The 24,767-nt window shown below is 36.5% G+C and overlaps 1 protein-coding gene across 1 annotated transcript; it reads right to left on the bottom strand.

Moving 5' to 3' along the window:
- Positions 1–672: 672 nt before the first annotated feature.
- On the bottom strand, positions 673–1,668 carry LOC104872823 (olfactory receptor 7D4). The gene has a single exon (XM_010639163.1). The coding sequence runs from the start codon at positions 1,666–1,668 to the stop codon at positions 673–675; it is 996 nt and encodes a 331-aa protein (XP_010637465.1).
- Between the last annotated feature and the right edge of the window lie 23,099 nt (positions 1,669–24,767).

Genomic DNA, 24,767 nt, shown 5'->3' with positions numbered 1-24,767 from the left:
AAAGAAAAATCAAGGAAGAAGGAAACGTGATTAAAAACAAGGAAAAAAGAGAAGGTGCCTCATAGTCAGCTGGCAGCTGAGAATTACCCTATGAATTATACGACAATGAAACCCATCTTCAAAGATAGGTGTCAGCTTTTCTTATTGAAAATCTAATTACTGCTTTTATACAAGGAATAATTGCAAATATAGGGATGTAAGCTCAGTATCAGGGTCCATAGATTGTATCTTCCAAGCTTAGTCTCCCTACAGATATTATGTAAATGAGACAAAATATCTCAAACACTACTTTCAGATGGAAATTCATAACTATAAAATAATAAGCACAATCCTGATGTGGTAAGTTCTCTATCTTTCCTTTCATCAGTTAAGAACAAAACTATTATCATGTTATGGTGGACACCATTAATATGCAAACAGTTATTTTAGAGAAAACCATAAATGCTCTTGATATAAGTATTTCCATCACATTAAAAATTTCTGAAATGGTGAAGAAATTTTACTAAACTTGACAGTTTATGTGCCGTGCATAGAGAGAAATGCAAAAAAAAATACTGGTAAAACTGTTGAATAGAAACAAAGTAAAAATATTCCAAACAAGTAAAAGTGCTCTGGAAATACAAAAAAAACCCATGTTATTTAGGGGAGACAAATGAGCCGGGATACTGTAATTCACAGCATTTTCCTTAGGGTCTGTAATATTCCCATAGTTCTGAAGACACTAGTCCATGATGGACCAGAGGCTGCTCTGCTGAGGAGTCTTCCCAGGGCCCCCTTCACATCCTTGTTCCTCAGGCTGTAGATGAAGGGGTTCAGCATGGGGGTCACCACAGTGTACATCACAGAGGCAATTGAGCTTTCATGGGAAGAATGGGTCACAGCAGAGCTGAGGTAGACTGCAAGTCCTGTTCCATAGTACAGTGCGACCACACAGAGGTGAGACCCACAGGTAGAAAATGCTTTATATCTGCTTGCAGTAGAGGACATTCTCATTAAAGTAGAGACAATCTGAAAGTAAGTGTAGATAATCCCAGAAATAGGAAATAAACCCAGTAGGACAGTTAACACATTAAGAAAGATGCTATTGATTAGGGTATCAGATCTGGCCACATTGAGAACCTGAGGAAGTTCACAAAAGAAATGAGGGATTTCAGTGCCTATAGAGAAGGTGAGCCGCATCAGCAGGAGAATATGAGTCAGAACTACCCATAAGATGATGAACCAGGACATGAGAACCAGAGAGCCACAGAGCCGAGGGTTCATGATGAGTGTATATTTCAGCGGATGGCAGATGGCTACAAAGCGGTCATAGGCCATCATGGTCAGTAGGAAATTGTCAACTCCAAGAAATGTCAAAAAAAAGAATGCCTGTGTGAGGCACTCTGTATAGGAGATGTCTTTGTTCTGTGCCTGGATGTTCACTAGCATCTTTGGGACTGTGGTGGAAATGAAGCCAATGTCCACAAAGGAGAGGTTACAGAGGAAGAAGTACATGGGGGTGTGGAGGCAGAAATCAGAGATGACAGTGAGGATGATGAGCAGGTTGCCAAGAACTGCAAGAAGGTAGATGGATAGGAAGAGTCCAAAGAGAATGGACTGAACTTCTGGATCCTCAGAGAGGCCCTGCAGGAGGAAATGTGATCGTGCTGTGTGATTTGCTGCTTGCATGTTGCTGATTTATCTTCGGGAGAAGGAAGACACAGCGGTGTACAATGAACAGCCAATGACCTCTCCACAATATCATGTCTCCATGGCTGTCATTCTCTCAGTGTTGTGTCAGTCGATGAGAGTGGTTCCTTCAGCAAAGGGTAGCTCGTTTCCTTTTTAAATGTGTATAATAATTCACACTTTCCTTAATGCATGAGACATTTATGCATTTTTAAATTATGGAATCACTTTTTTCAATGTCCCCATTTAAAATAATGGAAATGATTAATTTTTGTTTGATATGAGTTTTATAAAATGATTTAAAGCTTTAATTTTTTTCTTTGACAATCTCTGTACTTCTTTATTGTACTATCTTTACAACAGTGATTTAACAGTGCATTTTATACATTTAGTTTGTGATTTGACAATTCAGTTTTTTCAGATCTATATACTTTTTTCTAAAAATGTGGTTATTACTGATATACTGATACACTGATACAGTGAAAAAGTTAAAAGCAGGCTATCTTTCATTCTCAGAGGGAATCTCAGTAAATGACAGTAATCTTTATTACTATTCTTATTCACATTTTCCTTTTATATCATATTATTTTGGATATTTATTTCTTTCAAAGACTTTCTTACATAGAATCTTTGTCATTCAACATAAAATCCTTGTTACCTTGAAAGAGAATTTTAAACTCTAATCATTAAATATACAACATCTCTTCATTAAGAACAGTACATGTAAAAAAAAAAGAACAGTACATGTTCACTACATGGAAGGATTAAAACAAAATTAAATAAAATGATGATTTTGTTTTCTACTCTTTGCTGTGTTACAATGAGCACCTCATAAATAAGAATTTCCTTGTTAAAATCTCAGTAAATATGTCTTAATATCTCTCATTCAGCAGTATCTCATTAAATGGCAGCAGTCACCATTAGAGGGATTTCATGCGATTATAAGTACAACTGGTTTGTTACCTCTTTTAACGTACAATATAACTCTTATAAATTCTGAATATGTCTATGGATTCTTCTCTTCTAGAATGTCTCCCAGGTGAGTTCGTCTCAGTAGGGGAAAAAGCATGAGTACTACATAGATAAAGGGAGGAAATGAAAACAACCACCATTAAAATCAAATAATAGTTCTATGCGATCTCAAATTTTTATTTTCCAGACTGTGAATGTACTCTTAAAATCAGCAAAGTCAATGGCCAAAATATGCATTGATTAAAATTAAAATATTCAGAAATGATATCGATGGAATTATTGTATATACTTTAAAATAAAAATGCATATTTTAAACATCGTCTTTTTTGTTCATGAAAAAAAACATTAGTATAAGGAATGCCTAGTGACTTTTTAATTAATAAAAGAAAACAATATTGTGGAGCAGATTCATCTGAGAATATGGGTAGGTGAACCTTCTCTAAAGTAGGAAGAGTTGGGCTGGCAATCTTAAGAGATGAGGAAGGAAGAAACGCTTTAGACGGACAGGACAGATTGTGTGGCTCCCCTGTCACACACCAAGCTTGTGGTTGTCAAAGCTGCTGCTCAACATCTGTCTTGTGAGAGGCTTGCACGGTACCTGTAACAATGTAGGCTCTGAGCAAGCTTGGTGTATATTAAACTTCAGGATTAAAGTGTCTGTTATCATTTTAAAAAATGAAAATTTCCAGTCTATCCCAAGACAGTACAGACACAAAACTAAGTAATCACTCAATGTTTTCCCAAACATGTAAGGAATTGGTAATGTGGCAAAGGGTAATTGAATTGGTTATAAAATACCATAAATAACAATGTTTTGGGTAGACACTATTGTGAACATGAAGACTAAATCATAACTAAAATAATATGGGAAAACAAGGCTTATCAGAATAGGGAATCTGCCTGTGAATATGGGTGAGGAATATAATAGACAAACATCACTAAAATGGAAACAAGGCAGATAATACCTCATATGTAATAGATTTTCAGCATATAGCTAATAAGAAATAACTATTTTAAAAATGGATGCACTTTGAGAACATAATGTTAGGTGAAATAAGTCAGAGTCACAAGTTTAAATATCACATGATTTATCTTCTATGCGAGACTTGATGTATACACAAATTAAACAGCAACGTAAAAATAGTTCACAGGATTCAAGGAGAAAGACCTTCTGCAAAAGAGAAAGTATCCAAGAGCTAGAGGAAAGGTGAAGGGAGAGGAGCAGGGGATAAAAAAGAACTAGGATGGTATATGCACCTGTGCCAGTGGTGACTGTAAACCTTATGCATTGCTAATAAGTGCTGATAAAAAATTAAAATTTAAAAATGCAAGAAAATCGGATCAGAGACTTCAACTTATGAGAAAAAGCATTGAAGTGTTGAGGATCTTTAAAACAAACAAACAAACAAACTCATATTCAGCAGACTTTCTAGTTTCTAAAGCCAGAGAAGAGGAAGGGAAGTAACTGGTAGTCAGGTCCCAATGAAACCGACGCTTTTGCTTCAGAATGTATATACTTCATCTCCATAGACCAAATATGGGGATTTCACAGTATTGTTGTTCTAGTGGGCAAGACAAATACCAACCTTGCCTTTCCCCTCTCCTTCTTCCACCTGTCCTCGCTAGAACACATTCACCTCTCCTGTGTCTGTCGCTGCAGCTTTCCATTCTACAAGCACTGTCCCTAGGAACCCACTTACCTTTTCACAGAGGGTGACCCCAGAGATAAAGGTGAATGGCCACAGGTATGTGTTTATACTTTCCAGATTCTAAAGATTTGAATCTCAAAGCTCCTAATTAAATAAATTGTATGACGTTTTCAGTCTCCAAAGAAATCAGCTCCCTTGGGCAATGAAGAAAAAGAGGAAATTTTTTAGTCCATGTTGTGTTTATTGACGTAAGGAGATCATCTTGTTTTCTCCAGGAGAAATTTATTTTATCTTTAACTGATTTCAAAGTCACAAGTTTTACACCAAGCAATACGTAATTTCTTCTTGAAAATGTTTCCAGAACATTCTCACCTGGGGTACCTACTGAAAACAATCTTTGAAAATTTTATGGATTGTTGCCCACAATGATACAAAATATTAGAAGTCTTTTCCTATTAAATTTTTCTCAATTTTTAAATTTTATCTTTCAGGTGGACAAATAAAATCACATGCACTTCTCATATACAGCATGATTATGAAGGATGTAATAAATTGTGAAATCAGTAAGTCAAGAAAACTGTTTCCATTACTTCATATCTCTATCATTTTAATGAAGAGAACACATAACTAACATCTATTCAGATTTTTTCTAAGATATATCATCCATTGTGTTAAACATGCTTTATAATTTAATTTTACTTGCTATTGTCAGTATATGTTTTACTTATTTTATCAGTAATTATTTAACAAACATTATATTTACATTTCTAACAGGCAATTGGTACATGTACATACTTAATCATGATCATTGTTATTTTCCCCTCTTATGTCTGCCTTCCCTTCTTCCTACATCTTCATATCCTCTGATATCTATGGAACCCACATTCTTGTTTCTTTTTTTCTCATTGAGTTTATTGGTACTGTTTAGGTATACAGTACAGTTACATTCATCATTGGGATCTTGTACCTTTACATAACAGGTTTGGCTATCATTTTCCCCCCTACCTCCTACCCTCACCTCACCCCCTCCTCCCTTCCATATACACAAAAACTTTGTTTCCATTTTTTCATTTTCTCACATTTTTTCTCTTCCCTTATTCCCTTTCCCCTACACCTTTAGCCCTTGTCTTCCTATTTCACATTGTCAGTTATACCATTTATATCTTAAGCGAAATAAGACACATTTGTGTAAATACCAAATAGTTTCTCTGGTGTGAAAAAGTAAGTGTAAATAAGATCTACATTCTTATTTCTTAACATATTTTTTACTCTGCTATTCAAATTTGTATTCTGGTTGGGGCTCCAGAAAAACTGTGGGATATTAACTTTCTGCAGTTGATTTTTAAAATTATTATTATGGTCCCTACAAGTGGTGGTGGACATATTCATGTCTTATGAATTACACAGCTATAAACATGATATTCATGTATCACTGTAATATGGTGCCTTTTTTTCTTCTGGGAAGATAGTTACAAGAGGTATATCAGGGTTAAATGAGCAGAAGAATTATAGCAGTTTCCTTTGTTTATGGTATCTACTTACTGATTGTGATTGTAACTATTATCTTACATTTCCACCAATAATAAAGGTTTTATTTTTCTCATCAGAATTTGTTGTTTACTGAGGTATTTTTTTCTCATTGAGGTTATTGGTACATTTTAGGTATACAGTACAGTTACATTCATTACTGGGATCTTGTGCTTTTACATAATAGGTCTTGGTTCTCATTTTTCCCCTTAACCCTGCCCTCCCATCACCCCCTCCTCCTTCCCAATTTACAAATACTTTATTTGCATTTTTTCATTTTCTTGTGGAGTGCTTTGGTCTGCAGACAGTGCCAAGTCATTGTCAGCAAAAGAGCTCGTGAGGAATTTCAGTGTCCTGTTTGCTGAGCTATGTTGGGATTGTGGTTTATTTACAAAAGTTCCTTGTATAAGTCATCCTTGAACAAGATGTTTGTTCTGGGATGTCAACATTACCTTTATGACTGCTCCCTGAAGTTTGTTCCCCTAATATTGATCAAAATATACTTTATTTATGATCTTATAACTTCTTATTTCTATCGAGTTAATATAATTAACAAGATATATAAAGGAAGGTTTTTATAAGATCTTTAAACCTTCTCCCAAGATAATAAAGAAGCTTCAGAAAGATCCTGAGTGTTGCGTACTTTCTTACTGACAAGCGGCTCGCGACAACTGGTGCCGAAACCCGGGACGCTGGGAACGATCTCAAAACAACAGATCCAGGCACCGGAGGAGGTCCCTGTGCTGAACAGGAGGATTCAGAACTGAGGCGGTCCTAACCTGGTGGTAAGTGCTCTTCCTAAAGTCATGGGTGCAAATAATTCATCTCCGCTTATAAATTCTTTGTCTAAAATAGTGAAAGTGAGAGGAATAAAAATATCAGATCGTATGTTGAGTACCTTTATACAGGCAGTACAAAAGGAAGCCCCTTGGTTTGAAGTTGCAGGGACTTTAGACCAGCAGACCTGGGGCACCCTAGGAGCTGAGTTAAAAGTTAAGAAAGAACAGGGAAAATTGAGTTCGGGGGTTTATTCAGTGTGGAAGATAATTAATGCTTGTTTTGAGGATGTGAGGTGCTCAGATGTGTTGAGGGATGGACAATTGGATTTAGAAAAACATCAGGAGAGCATATCCGAATCGGAAGGGACAAATGATGATAAAGTGAAAGGGAAATGTAAGAAAAAAGAGAGGGATATCTCGGGGCACCACAGCCAGGTCCCCGGAGACCCAGAGAGGGAGAAAAGGCTGTATCCTTCTCTGGCTCAATGGAAACCAGCAGAAATAAAGTTAGAAAAGGTAAATAAAGGGGATGAAAGAAATGTCCTGACATTACAAGAGGAGATAAAAATTTTAGATATAAGTGAAGCTTCCTCTAATTCCTCCTCCTCGGAGGAGGAAGAAATAGAAGATGCCTCGACGCCATCTTTAGGGTGCGTCCCGGCACCACATTGTAGAAATGAGGAAGTAAAGAAAAGAGGAAGTTTAATGAAATCCAGTATAGACATGCAAGGTCCGTCAACGCCACCTAGCGGTTCCCTTTTAATCTCATTTTTACCCCAGAAAACGAGAAGGGGATTATGTCTAGCATATCCAGTTTTTGAGGACGCTAATCAACAGCGTTTTCATGAGCCTGTACCCCTTGATCAAATAAAAATGTTGGTGGAAGCAATAAAGACTTATGGAGTGAATGCCAGCTATACTCAAGTATTAGTGGAGCGCCTGGCCACAACAGCTATGACACCGGCTGATTGGAATGCAATAGGAGGGCTTGCTTAGGCATGGGACAATATCTAGATTGGAAATCTTTATATCATGAAGGATGTGTTACCCAAGCTAGAGAGAATGCTTTACAAGCAGTTTGGAATTATGATATGTTGGCTGGTCAGGGACAGTGGATCGCCAACCAAACGGCTTATCCCTTAATTGTTTATCAACAGATTAACAGGATAGCAATTCAAGCATGGAAGCATTTGCCCAATAGAGGAGAAATATCAAGGAATCTTACAAAAATTGTGCAGGGACCCGGAGAGCCATTTGCAGATTTTGCGGCTAGGATGATGGATGCTGGAGCGAAAGTGTTCGGAGATGCAGATACAGCTATGCCATTAATAGAGCAGCTTATTTTTGAACAATGCAATAAAGAATGTCAAGCTGCGATTAGACCCTGGAAGTCAAAGGGCATAGATGCATGGATGAAAGCCTGCAGAGAGATAGGGGGACCTTTGACCAATTCGGGGTTGGCAGCAGCTGTCATCGCTGCAGGGAAAGATAGAAGATTGACCTGCTATAATTGTGGGAGAACAGGACACTTACAACGGCAATGTCGACGACCCAAGGGGAGTGACAAAAGGCCGAAAGCAGTGCCTACCGGGGCAATACCTGGGATATGTCCAAAATGTAGAAAAGGAAAGCATTGGGCTAATGAGTGTCGTTCGGTCAGAGACATTGATGGAAAAGAGATAACAGGCATGACTAATTTCATTAGACAGTCAAAAAACGGGAAGCAGGGCCCTCGCCCTCAGGGCCCATCACAAATATATGGGGCCCAAATACAGGTCAGCAACACCGAGAAATCCCATATAGAGCCACTGGCGGGTCAGCAGGAGTGGACCTCAGTGCCACCACCTGTGCGATATTAACCCCAATGATGGGATGCCAACCTATTCCAGTGAATATGCAAGGTCCTTTGCCACCAAATACAGTGGGACTAATTTTAGGACGAGCATCTGTTCTTTTGCAAGGTTTAACTATTCATCCAGAAATAATAGATTCAGATTATACAAGAATAATTCATGTGCTTTGTGCTTCTCCACGAGGTGTCGCTTCTATTTTCCCAGGTGATCGTATAGCTCAATTATTGCTGTTACCTAGTCTACACAATAAGTTTCCAAGTCATGATCAAGAGAGAGGAATAAACGGATTAGGATCTTCAGGGAAAGCAAATATTTTCTTCTCCATGAATATGAATGATCGACCTCAGTTGGTGTTAACTATACAAGGAAAGAGATTCACTGGTGTGTTAAATACTGGAACAGATACAAGCATTATAGCTCAGCAGTGGTGGCCGGTCTCTTGGCCATTAAGACAAGCCTCTCAAACCCTACGAGGGTTAGGATATGAAGAATCACCAAAAATTAGTACACAGGAACTAAAATGGATAGATTCTGAGGGAAATCGAGGACAATTCACACCTTTTGTTTTGCCTTTGCCAGTCAATCTTTGGGGAAGAGATGTTTTGAAACAATTAGGATGCATACTAACCAATGACTATAATTCTAAAGGACTTAAGCTAATGGAGAGAATGGGTTATCAGGCAGGAAAAGGATTAGGGAAAGATAAACAAGGAATGCTAGAACCTTTGGAAGGAAAAATAAAATTAGATAGAACAGGGCTGGATTTTATCTAATGGCCACTGGGGAAGTACGGTCCATTCCTTAACTGTCAGAGAAACCGGTTTGGGTTCCTCAGTGGCCTCTTATCTCTAAAAAATTGAAAGCCGCTCACAATCTAGTCACTGAACAAATGCGTTTAGGTCATTTAGAGAAATCTGTTTCTCCTTGAAATACACCAATTTTTGTAATAAAAAAGAAGTCAGGAAAATGGAGATTGTTACAAGACTTGAAAACTATCAATAGACAAATGCAGGTGATGGGAAGTTTACAAAGAGGACTTCCTTTGTTATCAGCGTTACCAAAGGATTGGTTTATTATTATAATAAATATCACAAATTGTTTTTTCTCCATACCTTTAAATGTTAAAGATAGACCACACTTTACATTTACATTACCTACAATTAATCATGCAGAACCAGATACTAGATATCAATGGAAAGTGTTGCCACAGGGTATGGCCAATAGTCCAACATTATGCCAATTGTATATAGCTAATGCCATTCAACCAGTTCGAGACAAATATGAAGAACTAAAAATTTATCATTATATGGATAATATTCTGCTGTGTGGAGATTCCCAGGAACAAATACAACAAACTTATTCAGATTTAGAAAAGGCTTTAAGACATAAAGGTTTATTCATATCTCCATCTAAAGTACAAATGGGAGATTCAATTTCATTCTTGGGGTCAAAAATATTCCCTCACAACATTAAGCCACAGAAGATCACAATTAAAACAGCTCAATTATCCACCTTAAATGATTTTCAAAAATTATTGGGAGATATAAATTGGGTTCGTCCATTTTTAAAGTTATCCACAAAGGAATTACAACCTCTTTTTAATATTTTGGAAGGGGACTCAAATATAACCTCTCATAGGAAATTGACAGATTCAACAAGAGAAGCCCTGAAAAAGATAGAAGATACAATTACAGGAACTCAATTAATAAAGATTAATCCAAATAAAAGGTTTAGTTTATGTGTTATCTCCACTGATCAATATCCCACAGCAGTTCTGTGGCAAGATGGACCTTTACTTTGGATACATCAAAATACATCATCAAATAAGATATTATCTTATTATCCTGAAGCCGTTGCTCAAATCATAATGAAGGGATTACAAGCAACAACAATACATTTTAGAGATTATCCAAAAAAGATCATATTGCCTTATACCCAAGAGCAACTTAAAGTGCTTTGTTCTTGTGTGGATTCTTGGACCATTTTAAGATGTGCTTATGATGGGAAATTTAATAATCATTACCCACAACATCCACTTTTACAGTTTACATTATGTAAACATCTCATTTTTCCAAAGAAAACCATGTCACAGCCCATACCACATACTTTAACAATCTACACAGATGGGTCAAATACCGATATTGGTACCTATATAATAAATGGGAAATCTTTTCAGAGGACCTATGAATTTAAATCACCTCAACAAATAAAATGTGCCATAGTTGCTCATGTGTTACAAAAATATCAAGAACCTTTAAATATATTCAGTGATTCTTACTATATAATCAATACAATTAATAAATTGGAAGCCACAAAAAATATTTCTTCAAATAATCCAATAAAGGCTCTTTTTGAGCAGATAAAATCTATTATCATGGTGCGTTCCACTCCTTTCTTCATTCAACATTTGCGAACACATTCTTTGCTTCCTGGACCTATGACAGAAGATAATAGATTGGCAGATATAACTACTAAACATGTTCTACTCTCCTTTGAGGAGCAGGCAAAACAATTTCATTCCCTATATCACATTCCATCAGCCACATTGCGCCGACGTTTTCCAATTACGCGCAATCAAGCCAGACAAATCACATCACAATATAAGACCTGTGCTCCTTACCATACTATACCTCATATAGATATAAATCCACGAGGTTTAACACCTCTTCATTTGTGGCAAATAGATATTACTCATGTTTCCAATTTTGACACTTTAAAATATATACACGTTTCTATAAATACTCATTCAGATATTATTTTTACATCAGCCCATACTAGAAAAAAGATAAATCATATAATCACTCACTATCTTACTACTTGATCTACTTGGGGAAAGCCGACCACCATAAAAACAGACAATGGGCCTGCCTATACTTCAAATTCATTTAAAAAGTTCTACACTATAATACAAATTAATCATATTACAAAATTAACATATAATCCACAAACACAAAAAATTGTGAAACGTGCTAATGACGCCCTTAAAAATTATCTTCAAAAACAAAAAAATGCCCTAGTTCCAACATTAAAGCCTGGGGCTTCTTTATCTCTGATAATATTTACCCTAAATTTCTTGGTACTAAATGAAACTAAAAACTCTACTACCAATAGACACACCTCCAAAGCTGTCACAAATACTAAAACCATTATATAAAAAGATGTTTTAACAGACCAATAACATGGACCAGATCCTATATTACACAGATCCAGGGGAGCTATTTATATTTTTCCACAAGAACGTTCAGATCCCATCTGGATCCCAAGTCGGCTAACACATCACTATCCTCTCATTGACAAGGTTTCCCAGCCAAAAACATAAAGTTCTACTTATAGATATATTATCAACTCTTTCTTCTGATCACTCCAACAAATTCTTAGACTCCAGATATCCCAATAACTCTTTTGGACCAAAATATTACCCTACAATGGCCATGGGGTTAGAAAAATGCTACGGTACCAAGACAACAAAATTCCATTAATTATTCTACAAATACGGCTTGTTCCCTCATGAATATTACTACCAACTCAACTAATACCCTCACCAGAGGATTTAAAAAGATCAAATACAAAAATATATTATTTGGGACTTCACTTATTAATATTACTATATCCTCCCTTATAAATTTTACTTGTTATTCCATAAATACCTCTTTTTCTGCTAATTATAAAATAAAATTATTAGATACTATATCTCGTTACAATACAACGGGGTGAAATAATAATAATTTTTTACAAATCAATAATTCTCAATTTATTTGATGTCCCCATATATAATGGATTAACTCAAATAATAAAACCATGTTTATTATCACATTCCGTTAATATTTGTTTGCTTACTGTTTATCCTATTATAAATTTTTCTATCATTTATAAAATAGAGCCACAACATGTGTGTCTAATAAGTGCTAATATTACTGATTTGTTACATATGGGACTCCCTGTCCCCTTTTCAAGTTATATACAAAAATTAAATTTATTATATTAATATGGTTCTCTATATTGCTTATTGCCTAAATTAAATAATAATATCAATGTTCAATAGATACCACAATATTTACAGCCACCCCATCTATATTTAAAATTGTCATTGACTAAAATACTTCACAATTCTGAAGAATTGCACTCACATTTACAAAAAAATAAAAAAGCTTTAGAGGAATATAAAATAGCTACGACAATTATTAAAAATAAATTGTTAAATCTACATAATGCTGTCATACAAGATTCCAATCATAAATGGTGGGAGTTCCTGTTTCAATCTTTTTCCAATTTAAAAATGATTGTTTATAAGTTTGTTACTCTGTTTTATATTTTATTTCTTCTTCTAGACATTATTTGTGGTTATCAATATTAGATGGCTCGACGACGACAACAACAACAGCTCCATCTATTACAACAGGCCTTTTTAGCCACTAATTTAGACATCTCCCCTCATTCCTGGCTCACTCAGATGAAATAATAGTCAAAGACAGATAAGATCTAGGATCATCAATAACCAACCTAAGACAAAAATTATATCTCTTAAATCTAAATACAATTCTCAATGACAAATAAGACATTACTTAAATCCTAAACAACCTAAAACAGACATATTCCTGAACCATTGTTTTATATAAAAAAAAGATGAGATGTGGAGTGCTTTGGTCTGCAGACAGTGCCAAGTCATTGTCAGCAAAAGAGCTCGTGAGGAATTTCAGTGTCCTGTTTGCTGAGCTATGTTGGGATTGTGGTTTATTTACAAAAGTTCCTTGTATAAGTCATCCTTGAACAAGATGTTTGTTCTGGGATGTCAACATTACCTTTATGACTGCTCCCTGAAGTTTGTTCCCCTAATATTGATCAAAATATACTTTATTTATGATCTTATAACTTCTTATTTCTATCGAGTTAATATAATTAACAAGATATATAAAGGAAGGTTTTTATAAGATCTTTAAACCTTCTCCCAAGATAATAAAGAAGCTTCAGAAAGATCCTGAGTGTTGCGTACTTTCTTACTGACAAGCGGCTCGCGACATTTTCTCGTGTTTTCTTTTCCCTTATTGCCTTTTCCCCACCCTTCCCACTTCCCCTACACCTTTAGCCCTTTTCTTCCTATTTCACATTGTCATTTATATCATTAAGATTTTATGTACCACTATAGTTTTTCATACCAGAGAAACTATTTGGTATTGATACATGTGTGACTTACTTATTTCACTTAGGAGCATATCCTCAATATGTATCCATTTTCCTATGAATAACTCTAATTTCTCATTCTTTATGGCTGAGTAGTATTTAATTTTACTATTATTTTAATTGAGTTTATTAATACATTTTAGGTACATGTGTGACTGATTTATTTCACTTAGGAGTATATCCTCAATATGTGTCCATTTACCTATGAATGAATCTGATTTCTCATTCTTTAGGGATGAGTAGTATTCCATTTTATAGAAAAACCACATCTTCTTTATCCAATTTCCAACTGATGGGCAAATGGGCTGTTTCCAAGTTTTAGCTATTACAAACTCTGCTGCTATAAAAATAGGTGCATATATATATAACTATGGTATGATTCTTTTAATTATTTAGGAAAGACACCCAGCAAACAGCTGGAAAAACCACATCATCTGTATCCAGTCTCCAACTGATGGGCAAATGGGCTCTGCATTTGGCTCAGTGTTTCTGCTGCCTGCCTTGCAAACATGGCACTTTTATAGTGGAGTTACAAGAGACCTTATTTTACATTTCCTTTCTAACTCATCCTATTTATTTTGCCCTTATATCTCACCCACAACTGCAAAAATATCCACCTTCTGATTTGGCTTTAAGCACTCTCAAGGGTTATGATGACAACGATAAGGATGATGGGAAAGAGATGACAGCAGCCATAGCATCATGAAGTATTTCTGAGGGATTCCTAAGAAACAGATGCTCGGCAATATGTTCTATGTAGTTTGCTTCATTTCATGGGCCTTGTCTTACTCTAGGTATAAGTGACTACATTATTATTGTCTCATCTAAAATAAAAGCACTATATAACTTGTAGTAGGTTGCTAGGAAGAAAATTGTGAAGCCATATTTGAATTGGGCTGTCTGATGGCAGACAGAGGCAGTCAGGTCACGGGGATCTGACAGGTTGTTCCCTTACAATACAACCAAACATTTCATGCTTGTCACTCCAGAAAGAAACCCTTTTGCTGATTCTGTTACTTTGGGGCAACTTATTCGATAACAGGCAGAGAACTTAGTGGCACCAGGGGCATGCATTATAAGGACAGCCATAGATTACAGTGAACAAACAACAGAGATCTCTCGTTTGCCACCACTCTGGGATATCCTTGCCACTTTCCACAGCTTCTCTACACTCATGATTAACCCACACAGTCTCAACAGGACACGGAATGTTTGGTCTTTCTTATGTTTCTATTTGAGGAACTCGAGAGCATTAAATATGTATTCAGATATAGTTGAGTTTAAGATTGATAAGAAACAATGAAAAAGCTCTGTGCATCAGATGCAGCGTTTGATAATTTAATTTTAAATTTATGACCTCCAATTATTTTGTCTTTCACATAAGAGAGGTTGTTAGTATCTCTGAGATAAAGCCTTGTCCTGGGAGATGACTGGCTCATTTCCATGTTTTCTGTTTGTGGAGCACCTACTTGAATTTAGTATTCAGATGATACAGTCCTAGCTCTTGAAGTATATATAGAAACTTGAAGTCAATTGAATTTGTTATTAATTTTAGGATAAAATGAAATATATCTGAATGCTTCTCAAATTCCTTTAAAGAGAATGATATTTTTTCTTACATAGCTAAATTATATTACTCATTTTCTTGTTTCTTAGTAGAGTGTTCTGTGGACATGTTACATCCATGTCCTTGGTATTTTAACATAGCTCACCTGACACTTTCAAAAAAATGGGTATATGAATGGAGGCAAATAATAGAGCAAACAGTTAACAATGAGAATTCAAGTGTGTATTTATAAAAAACTGTGAAATAAAGGTGAAGGTGTATGGGTCTCAAGTGTCAGTACTGTAATTGTGAACAACTAAATTAATATGCATACTGCTGCATGTTTGCTTATTTATTTCCCTTTTCCCCACCCTCTCTTGCAAAAGATGTTTATGCAGGTTGCACAAAATCTAACACATGGCACAGAATTCCTCCTCCTGGGACTCTCAGAGGATTTAGGACTGTTCCTGTTCTTTTAGGACTGTTCCTGTTCATGTACCTAGTCATTGTGCTAGGGAACCTGCTCAGCGTCCTGGCTGTCAGCCCTGACTCCCACCTCCACATCCCCATGTACTTCTTCCTCTCCAATCTGTCCTCTGTCAATATCTGTTTCATCTCCACCTTGGTCCCAAAGGTGATTGTGCACATCCTAACTCACAGCAGAATCAACTCTTCTGTGGGCTGCCTGGCACAGGTGTCTCTTTCTATTAAGTTTAATATGGATGGATTATATGCTTGACTGTGATGGCCTATGACTGATTTGTGGCTGTCTGTCACCTCCTCCATTATCCAGTCATCATGAACCTTCATCTGCATCTTCTTCATTTTGGTGTCATTTTTTATTAGTCTTTTGAACTCTCAGCTACACGACTTGCTTGCCATACATATCACCTGCTTCAAAGTTGTAGAAATTGGTAATTTCTTTTGTGACCCTTCTGAAGTACCTAATCTTGCCTATTCTGAGGCCATTATCAGAAGAATAGCAATGTATTGTCTTTCTGCATTATTTGGTTTTCTCCCTGTCTCAGGGATATTTTTTTCATACTATAAAATTGCTTGCTCCACCCTAAAAGTATCATCATGAGGTGGGAGGTATAAAGCATTTTCAACATGCTGTTCTCACCTGTCTGTTGTTTGCTAGTTTTATGGAACAAGTATTGGAGTGTACCTTGGATCAGCAGTTTCACATTCTCCCAGCAAGCTCTCAGTATTCTCACTGATGTACTCTGTGGTCAACCCTATACTAAATCCTTTCATTTATCGCCTAAGAAACTAAAACATTCATAGTGCTTTGTAGGAGTTCTACAGTATGACAGTCTAATCTCAGGACCATTGCTAGCCCTTTAAAATATAATATTTAAAATTAACAAAGGCAGGGCATAGATTTGTGAATTCTGCTTCCTTGGTTCTCCATAAATTTTTAAGTTTGACGACTTCAATTTTTCTTAGTGTTTCATTGTGGGATGGTGGTTGGGGTGAAGGAATACAGAATTTTCCAAATTTGGCAATGTGTCAGTTTAAGAAAGAGAAAATATATAGAAGGATGATGGTTATAGTTGGAAAAAAATTCAATATAAATAATATCACCAAGCACTGTATTTTTAAATTAATTTTATTGGGAAAACTTAGATGTACCTAATAATCAAATTCAACACAGGGAATTTGTACCTGGACATGATATATCTTGATTCCTCTTTTTTCCCCTTTCCATTTCCCTCCCTTCAACTCCTCATGCTCTCCTTATTTAAAATTATTTTTCTGCTCTTCAGCTGCCTGCCTGCCTGAGACCACCCAGTGGGTGTGCGACCTCCCGGACTGCATGACAACAGACCCAGTAAGGAAGGTAGCCACTTAGGCGCCCTTGAAACAACCCCATGACCTCCCCCCCCCGTTCTCAAACCTCCTGATTGGGCCAGTCCTTAGACCAACTCTGCAGAGGCATAGGTTCTCATGAAGGGTAGTTTTCAGAGCTCCCAACTTTGAAAATCTTTAAAGAAAGGGCAGGGGAAACCTGTAAAAGAACTGAGTAGAGTTCAACCCTGAGGGAAGGAAAACTCAAGTTAGGCCTTGTATACTGTGCTCAGTCTCAGTCGTGGGGAACTGCCATTGGCTAGCTGACACCAGGGGATTTGGTTCTGCATATGGCTGTACATGTGGTATAATATAAGAACAGACACAGTCTGAAAGAGGCCCTTCAAATTCTTTTTTTTCTCTCTCTCTTTTTTCTTTTCCTCATTCCATCCTAAAATTTCTTTCTTTTTGCTGTCCTGTCTCTCCAACTCAGTCCTTTGCTCCACCATATTGTCCCTCATCTCCCTTTTTATTCTGGCTCCTGCCTTAACTCAGACTTCTTTTTTTATTATTTTTTTGTTTTTAGGAGGGGTTTCTCTTTATGTTATTTTCTCCACTCATTTTACCTCACTCATGGCTCTGTACCTTCAAGGGAAGGCAAGCGCCTGTTATTGTTAAGGGGATATATCCTTGTCCTTATTCCTGCCCTCTCTCTATCCCCCCTGAAGTTAATAGCTTTGTAAAGATAGTAAGGTAATTCTACAACCTCTGGATTCACTTCAAACCTGCTCTAATTCTTTCACTTATCTAATCCTGTTGTTCTAAGTCTAAGCCCCCATCCTGAATGGTAAAGATGCTATACTGAAAAGCATATTCACTGCAAACATACTATGGGCTGCTTCTTGAAATTAATTTACTTCACATGAGTTAAAGGTGATACATTAATGACTACCACAAGTGGTCAGTTGGCAAGCTGTGCCTGATCCTATTGGGCTGCTGAATGTATCAATTGGGATAAAGGGTTGTGATTGATTTAAAGAGTTACTTACTCTGATATTATGAAAATGAGGATGTCTATGAGTCATTAGAAACTCAAAAGCTAAAACGCAACTATATTAGGAAGATTTAAGTAATACCCAGAAATTAAAGAAGGACAACCCAACAATAAAAATAAAAATGAGAAAACACTTAAGCAAGACACAAAAACAGATTTCCAGTTCACCAATGGCAAACAGTAGAACAAATGTGGATGAAAAGTCTGATAGTGAACCAACAGGACGCCCTGGACCCATAGCACAGGAGGTAACAAAACAGATCAATCAGGCTCTAGAAAAATTCAAATCAGAAATAATTTCCCAGTTAACCAGAGATGATGAGCAAAATGGAAGTGATGATTCGAGACTCTAGAGCAGAAACTGAAAAAAAATTGATGAGCTCAAAACCATGATAGAAGCCATGAAGACTCAGCATAAGAAAGAAATGGAAACAATGAATGTCCAACAGAGGAAAGAAATGGAATCCATAAAACAGATTCAAACAGATATCCAGGAGATTAAAAACTCTATTGAAAGTGTACTCAACAGAATAAAAGATTGCAAAGATAGAATTTCAGATATAGAAGATAGGATCGCAGTCAGTGACTGTGAAAAAAGAGGTCTCTTAAAAACAGTAAGGGATCATGAGAAATCAATCCAACAACTCCTAGACGATACAAAGAAAAATAACATAAGACTGATAGGAATTCATGAAAAAGCAGGAGAAAACACAAATGACATAAAAAAGCTCTTCACAGAATTAATGACAGAAAACTTCCCAAACAGAAGGGAAGAAATTAGACATACAGATAAATGAGGCATATAGAACCCCAACTAGCCACAATCAAAAAGAATCTACACTTAGACATATAATAATCAAGATTCCAGAAATCCAACAGAAAAACAAAATACTACAAGCAGTAAGAGAAAAGAAACAAATCACATGCAAAGGGAAGCCCATTAGAATCACAGCAGACTTTTCAACACAAACCCTTAGGTCAAGGAGAGCCTGGAGTGAGGTATTCCAAGTCCTAAAAGAAAAGAACCTCCAACCTAGACTGATGTAGCCTGCAAAACTCTCTTTCAAAATAGATGGGGAAATAAGATACTTCCACGACAAAGAGCACCTGAGAAATTTCATGAGCACCAAACTAGCACTGCAAGGAATTCTAAACAATATCCTAGAAAAGGACAACGAAGTTCACAATAACATGAGGCCCAACAGACCAAATCAAATAGGCAAGGCAAGAAACTTAAAGGAGATGGGAGAAAAAGTAAAAAGAGTCAACAAATGGACAACAACATGACAAGAATAAGTCAAAATATATCAGTTATAACCATCAATGTTAATGGCCTCAATTCACCAATCAAGAGAAACATATTGGCAGAATGGATTCAGAAGCAAAATCCAACAATATGTTGTATACAAGAAACACACCTAGTGCAAAAGGAAGTCCATAGACTGAAAGTGAAAGGATGGAAAACAATTCTACATGCGTCAGGAGCCCAGAAAAAAGCAGGGGTAGCAATCTTATTCTCAGATACAGTAAATTTGAAACCAAAACTCATTAAGAGAGACAAAGAAGGACACTACATCCTTGTAAAGGAAACAATTCAAGAGGAAGAGTTGACAATCATAAACATATATGCACCAAATATAAATGCTCCCAACTATATAAAACAAATATTAAGTAACATGAAAAACCAAATAAGCACTAACACAATTGTAGTGGGGGATTTAAATACCCCACTATCACAAATTGACAGATCATCTAGGCAGAAAATCAACAATGAAATAATAGAACTGAACCAAGCTTTGGAACACATGGATTTAATAGATGATTATAGAGTAATCCACCCCCAAAAATCAGAATATACATTCTTTTCAGCTGCACATGGATTATTCTCCAAAATAGACCACATACTGGCTCACAGAACAGGTCTAAATAAATGTAAAAAAATTGAAGTCATCTCCTGTATATTAACACATCATAGTGCATTCAAACTAGACATCAATAGCACAAGAAACTATAGAAACTTCATAAGCACATGGAAACTGAACAACACTCTCCTAAACAATCAATGGATTACAGAGGAAATTAAAGAAGAAATTAGACAGTTTTTACAAATAAATGAGAATGCCAATATAACATACAGGAATATTTTGGACACAATGAAAGCAGTTCTATGTGGAAAATTCATAACATTGAATGCCCACACTAGGAAAACAGAGCGGGCTCAAATAAACAACTTAACAATGAAACCTAGCCTCCTAGAAAAACAAGAACAAGAAAAACCCAAAGCTAGAACAAGAGAGGAAATTATGAAGATCCAAGCAGAAATCAATGCAATTGAAACTAAGAAAAAGATGCAAAAAATAAATGAAACAAAGAGCTGGTTTTTTGAAAGAATAAATAAAATCGACAAACCCTTAGTTAATCTTATCAAAAAAAGGAAAGAAAAGGCTCAGATCCATGCAATTAGGAATGAAAAAGGCGAAGTCACAACAGATCCGAAAGAAATCCAGAGGATCATGAACACCTACTTTGAGAACCTGTACTCTAATAAAATGGAAAACACAGAAGAAATGGACAGATTTCTAGATACTTATGAATTACCAAAGTTGAACGAAGAAGATAAAAACATTTTAAACACCCCAATCACAATCAGTGAAATTGAAAATGTAATTAAAAACTTACCAACAAAGAAAAGCCCAGGCCCTGATGGATTCACTGCTGAATTTTACAAGACATTTAGAGAAGAACTACTACCATTACTCTTCAAACTTTTCAATGAAATTGAAAGGGAAGCTATACTTCCAAATTCATTCCTGGAAGCAAGTATCACTTTGATTCCCAAACCAGGGAAAGATACAACTAAAAAGGAGAACTACAGACCAATCTCCTTAATGAATATAGATGCAAAAATCCTTAATAAGATACTAGTAAACAGAATACAGAGGATTATTAAGATCATCCAACTTGACCAAGTCGGATTTATTCTAGAGATGCAAGGGTGGTTCAACATATGAAAGTCAATAAATGTAATACATTATATTAACAAAGTCAAGGACAAAAACCATATGATCCTCTCAATAGATGCACAAAAAGCATTTGTTAAAATTCAACACCCATTCATGATAACCCTGCAAAAAATTTGAATAGATGGACTATACCTCAATTTAATAAAAGCTATCTATGAAAATCCATCAGCCAACATCATATTGAATGGCCCAAAACTGAAAACCTTCATGTTAAAATCAGGAACAAGACAAGGATGCCCATTTTCACCACTTCTCTTCAATATAGTTATGGAAACATTAGCCACAGCAATTAGACAAGAAAAAGAAATTAAAGCAATAAAGATAGGAAAGGAAGAAGTTAAACTATCATTATTTGCTGATGATATGATACTCTACATTGAAGATCCAAAAAACTCCACCAAAAAACTTCTAGACTTAATTGATAGATTCAGTAGAGTATCTGGATACAAGGTGAATACCCAAAAATCAATAGCCTTCTTGTACACAAATAACAGACACACGGAGAGAGAAATAAGGGAAAAATTCCTTTTACAATAGCATCCAAAAAAATGAAGTATCTAGGAATCAATCTAACAAAAGAAACAAAAGATCTCTACACTGAAAACTACAGCACTCTGAAAAAAGAAATGGAAGAGGATATTAAAAAATGGAAATATATCCCCTTCTCCTGGGTAGGAAGAATCAACATAGTGAAAATGGCCATAGTACCAAAACTGCTATATACATTCAATGCAATGCCAATTGAAACTTCAACACTATATTTCACAGAACTACAAAAAGAATCCAAAAATTCATTTGGAACCGTAAGAGACCTAGAATAGCAAAAGCCATTTAAGGCAACAGTCACATGGCACCAGGTGTAACAATTCCAAATTTGAAACTATACTACAAAGCCACTCTGATAAAAACAGCATGGCACTGGCAGAGAAATAGGCCTGAGGATCAGTGGAACAGACTGGAAGACACAAAAACAAATGCGGATGTACTCAGCTACCTCCTCTTTGACAAAGGAGCTCACCCTCCTCAGTGAAGGAAAGATAGCCTCTTTAATAAATGGTGTTGGAAAAACTGGATGTCAACCTGCCACAGATTAAAATTAGACCCTTGTCTTTTGCAATGCACTAAATTAAAATCCAAATGGATTAAAGATCTATATATTGAAACAGAAACATTAAAGTTGCTGGAAGGTAAGTTAGGCAGAACTCTGGAAGATGTTGGTATAGGAAAATACTCTATGAACAAATCCTCAGTAGCACGGGAACTAGCAGATAGAATCAACAACTGGGAACTCATCTTACTAAAAAGCTTCTGTACTTCAAAAGAAACCATCAGCAGAATTAAGAGGCAATCTACAATGTGGTACCAGCTGTACCTCAGACAAAGGACTATTATCAAGGATATATAAAGAACTCAAAACAATCAGTCCCCCCAAATATAAAGACCCGATTCAAAAATGGGCATCTGAAATGAACAGACATATCACAGACAAAGAAGAAAAAGCAGCAAGAAAATATTTGAAAAAATGTTCCACATCACTGGTCATTCGAGAGATGCAGATGGAAACAACACTGAGATTCCACCTCACCCCACAAAGAATGGCTGTTATCAAGAAATCACATAATAACAAATGTTGGCGGGGTTGTGTGGAGAAAGGAACCCTTCTCCATTGTTGGTGGGACTGCAGACTGCTGCCACCCCTATAGAAATCAATATGGAGATACCTCAAAGAGCTTGGACTGGAGGTTCCATTTGACCCAGCCATCCCTCTGCTGGGTATCTTTCCAAGAGAACTAAAAGAATCATATCACAGAGAAGTATGTGCACCCATGTTTATAGCGGCACAGTTTGTAATAGCTAAATCTTGGAAACAGCCTATTTGCCCATCCGTTGGAAACTGGATAAAGAAGTTGTGCTTTTTCTGTAAAATGGAATATTACACAGCCATAAAGAAGGAGAAAATAGATTCATTCATAGGAAAATGGATACATATTGAAGATATACTTCTAAGTGAAATAAATAAGTCACACATGTGTAAATACTGAAAAGTTTCCCTGGTGTAAATATTCTGCAACAATGCATAAGATTCTAATAAGATTACTGACATTTAGAAATGGGAAGAAAGGAGATAAAGGTGTAGGGAAGGTGGGATGGGTAGGGGAAGAGTAAAACGGGAAAAGAAAAAAATGTGAGAGAATGCAAAGATGAAAATAAAGTGTTTGTAGATGGGGAGGAGATGAGGGGGTGAAGGGAGGGCAGAGGTAAGGGGAAAATATGAGAATCAAGACTTGCCATGTAGAGGTACAAGATCCCAACAATGAATGTAACTGTACTTTATCCCTAAAATGTACCAATAAACTCAAAGCTGAAAAAAAATTAAAAAAATAAATTTTTTTTTCTATTTTTCCCCTTCTTTTCTGATTATTTCACTTTCCCTACCTTCCTTTCTTCCTCCCCATCCATAGTACTCATTCCTTTTGAAGAATTTCTTCATATTTCACAATATATATTTTACATTTTAGTCCTTATGTACACTTTAAATTTCTCAGACAATTGATAAACAATTTGATACTTACACATGTATATTTGATTCATATTACTTGAGCATAGTCTCAAGGTCCATCCATTTACTTAGAAATGTCTTAAGTTTATCCTTATTGATAGCTGAGCAGTACACCATTGTATAAAAAAATCATATTTATCCATTAATGATAGATGGACATTTGTGTTATTTCCCAGATTTAGCTATTACAGACCCTGCCACTAAAATATGGGTGTGCATATAATACTACAGTATGATGTTTTTAATTCTTTTGGAAATATATCCAGAGGAAGTTCAAAGGGGATCACTAGTCCTACTTATTTGAGGTATTTATTTGAGGTATCTCCATACTGATTTCCATAGTGGTTGCAACAGTCTGTAATCACACTAAGAGTGGACAAGTTTCTTTGGATCTCCCACAGCCTCAGCAAACCAAGTGACTTAGCGATTCCCCTATATTGGTTGATTTCGTGATAATAGCCATTCTCTCTGAAGTGAGGTGGAATATCACGATTGTTTTAATTTGCATCTGTCAAATGAACAGTGAGGTTGAACATTTTTTCATACACTTATTTACTGTTTATACTTCTTCTGAGAAGATTTTATTCATTTCAGATGCGCATTTTTTCAGTGAGTCTTTAAATGTGATGAGTCTGATTGGATCAATTCTTTGTACATTCCAATTAGGAGTACTCCACCTGAGGAACAATTAGCTACATTTTTTCCAGCTCTAAGGATTATCTCTTCACTCTGTTGATGATTTATTTTGTTTTGCTGTCCATAAACGAGGTGTCTGTCTTGTCAGCTAGCCCTGGGTTGCACGTCTCTATGCGACGCAGCTGGTGAGGCGGGCACCTCTCCAACACGGGTTGAAGGACGCAATCGGGGATGAAGCTCACGTCTTAGATGGTGTCCAGGTTGTTGGAGAGAACCCGGCGGAAGCGCTCATAGAAGGCCGTCTTCTGCAGCACAGATGTGCGGGTGGGGGAAGCAGCAGAGAGCGGCAAGCTGGAGCGCCTTGTGAGGCTGGGGCGGCCGGCTTCCGGGTCTTCCTCCTGGGGTGCGCCCAGGGGCTCTCCGGGAGCCAGGCTTGGTCGGCCCTGCGAGGCCTGGGAGGGCTCCGGGCTGCGAGCCTTGGCCCCGAGGTCCCGCGCGCAGCCGTAATAGGGCACGCAGGGCGGCCAAGGA

Source organism: Fukomys damarensis, unplaced genomic scaffold, assembly GCF_012274545.1.
Source record: "Fukomys damarensis isolate Sample0158 unplaced genomic scaffold, DMR_v1.0_HiC HiC_scaffold_30, whole genome shotgun sequence".
NCBI classification, from domain to species: domain Eukaryota; kingdom Metazoa; phylum Chordata; class Mammalia; order Rodentia; family Bathyergidae; genus Fukomys; species Fukomys damarensis.
This window is presented reverse-complemented; position numbering and strand designations above follow the sequence as displayed.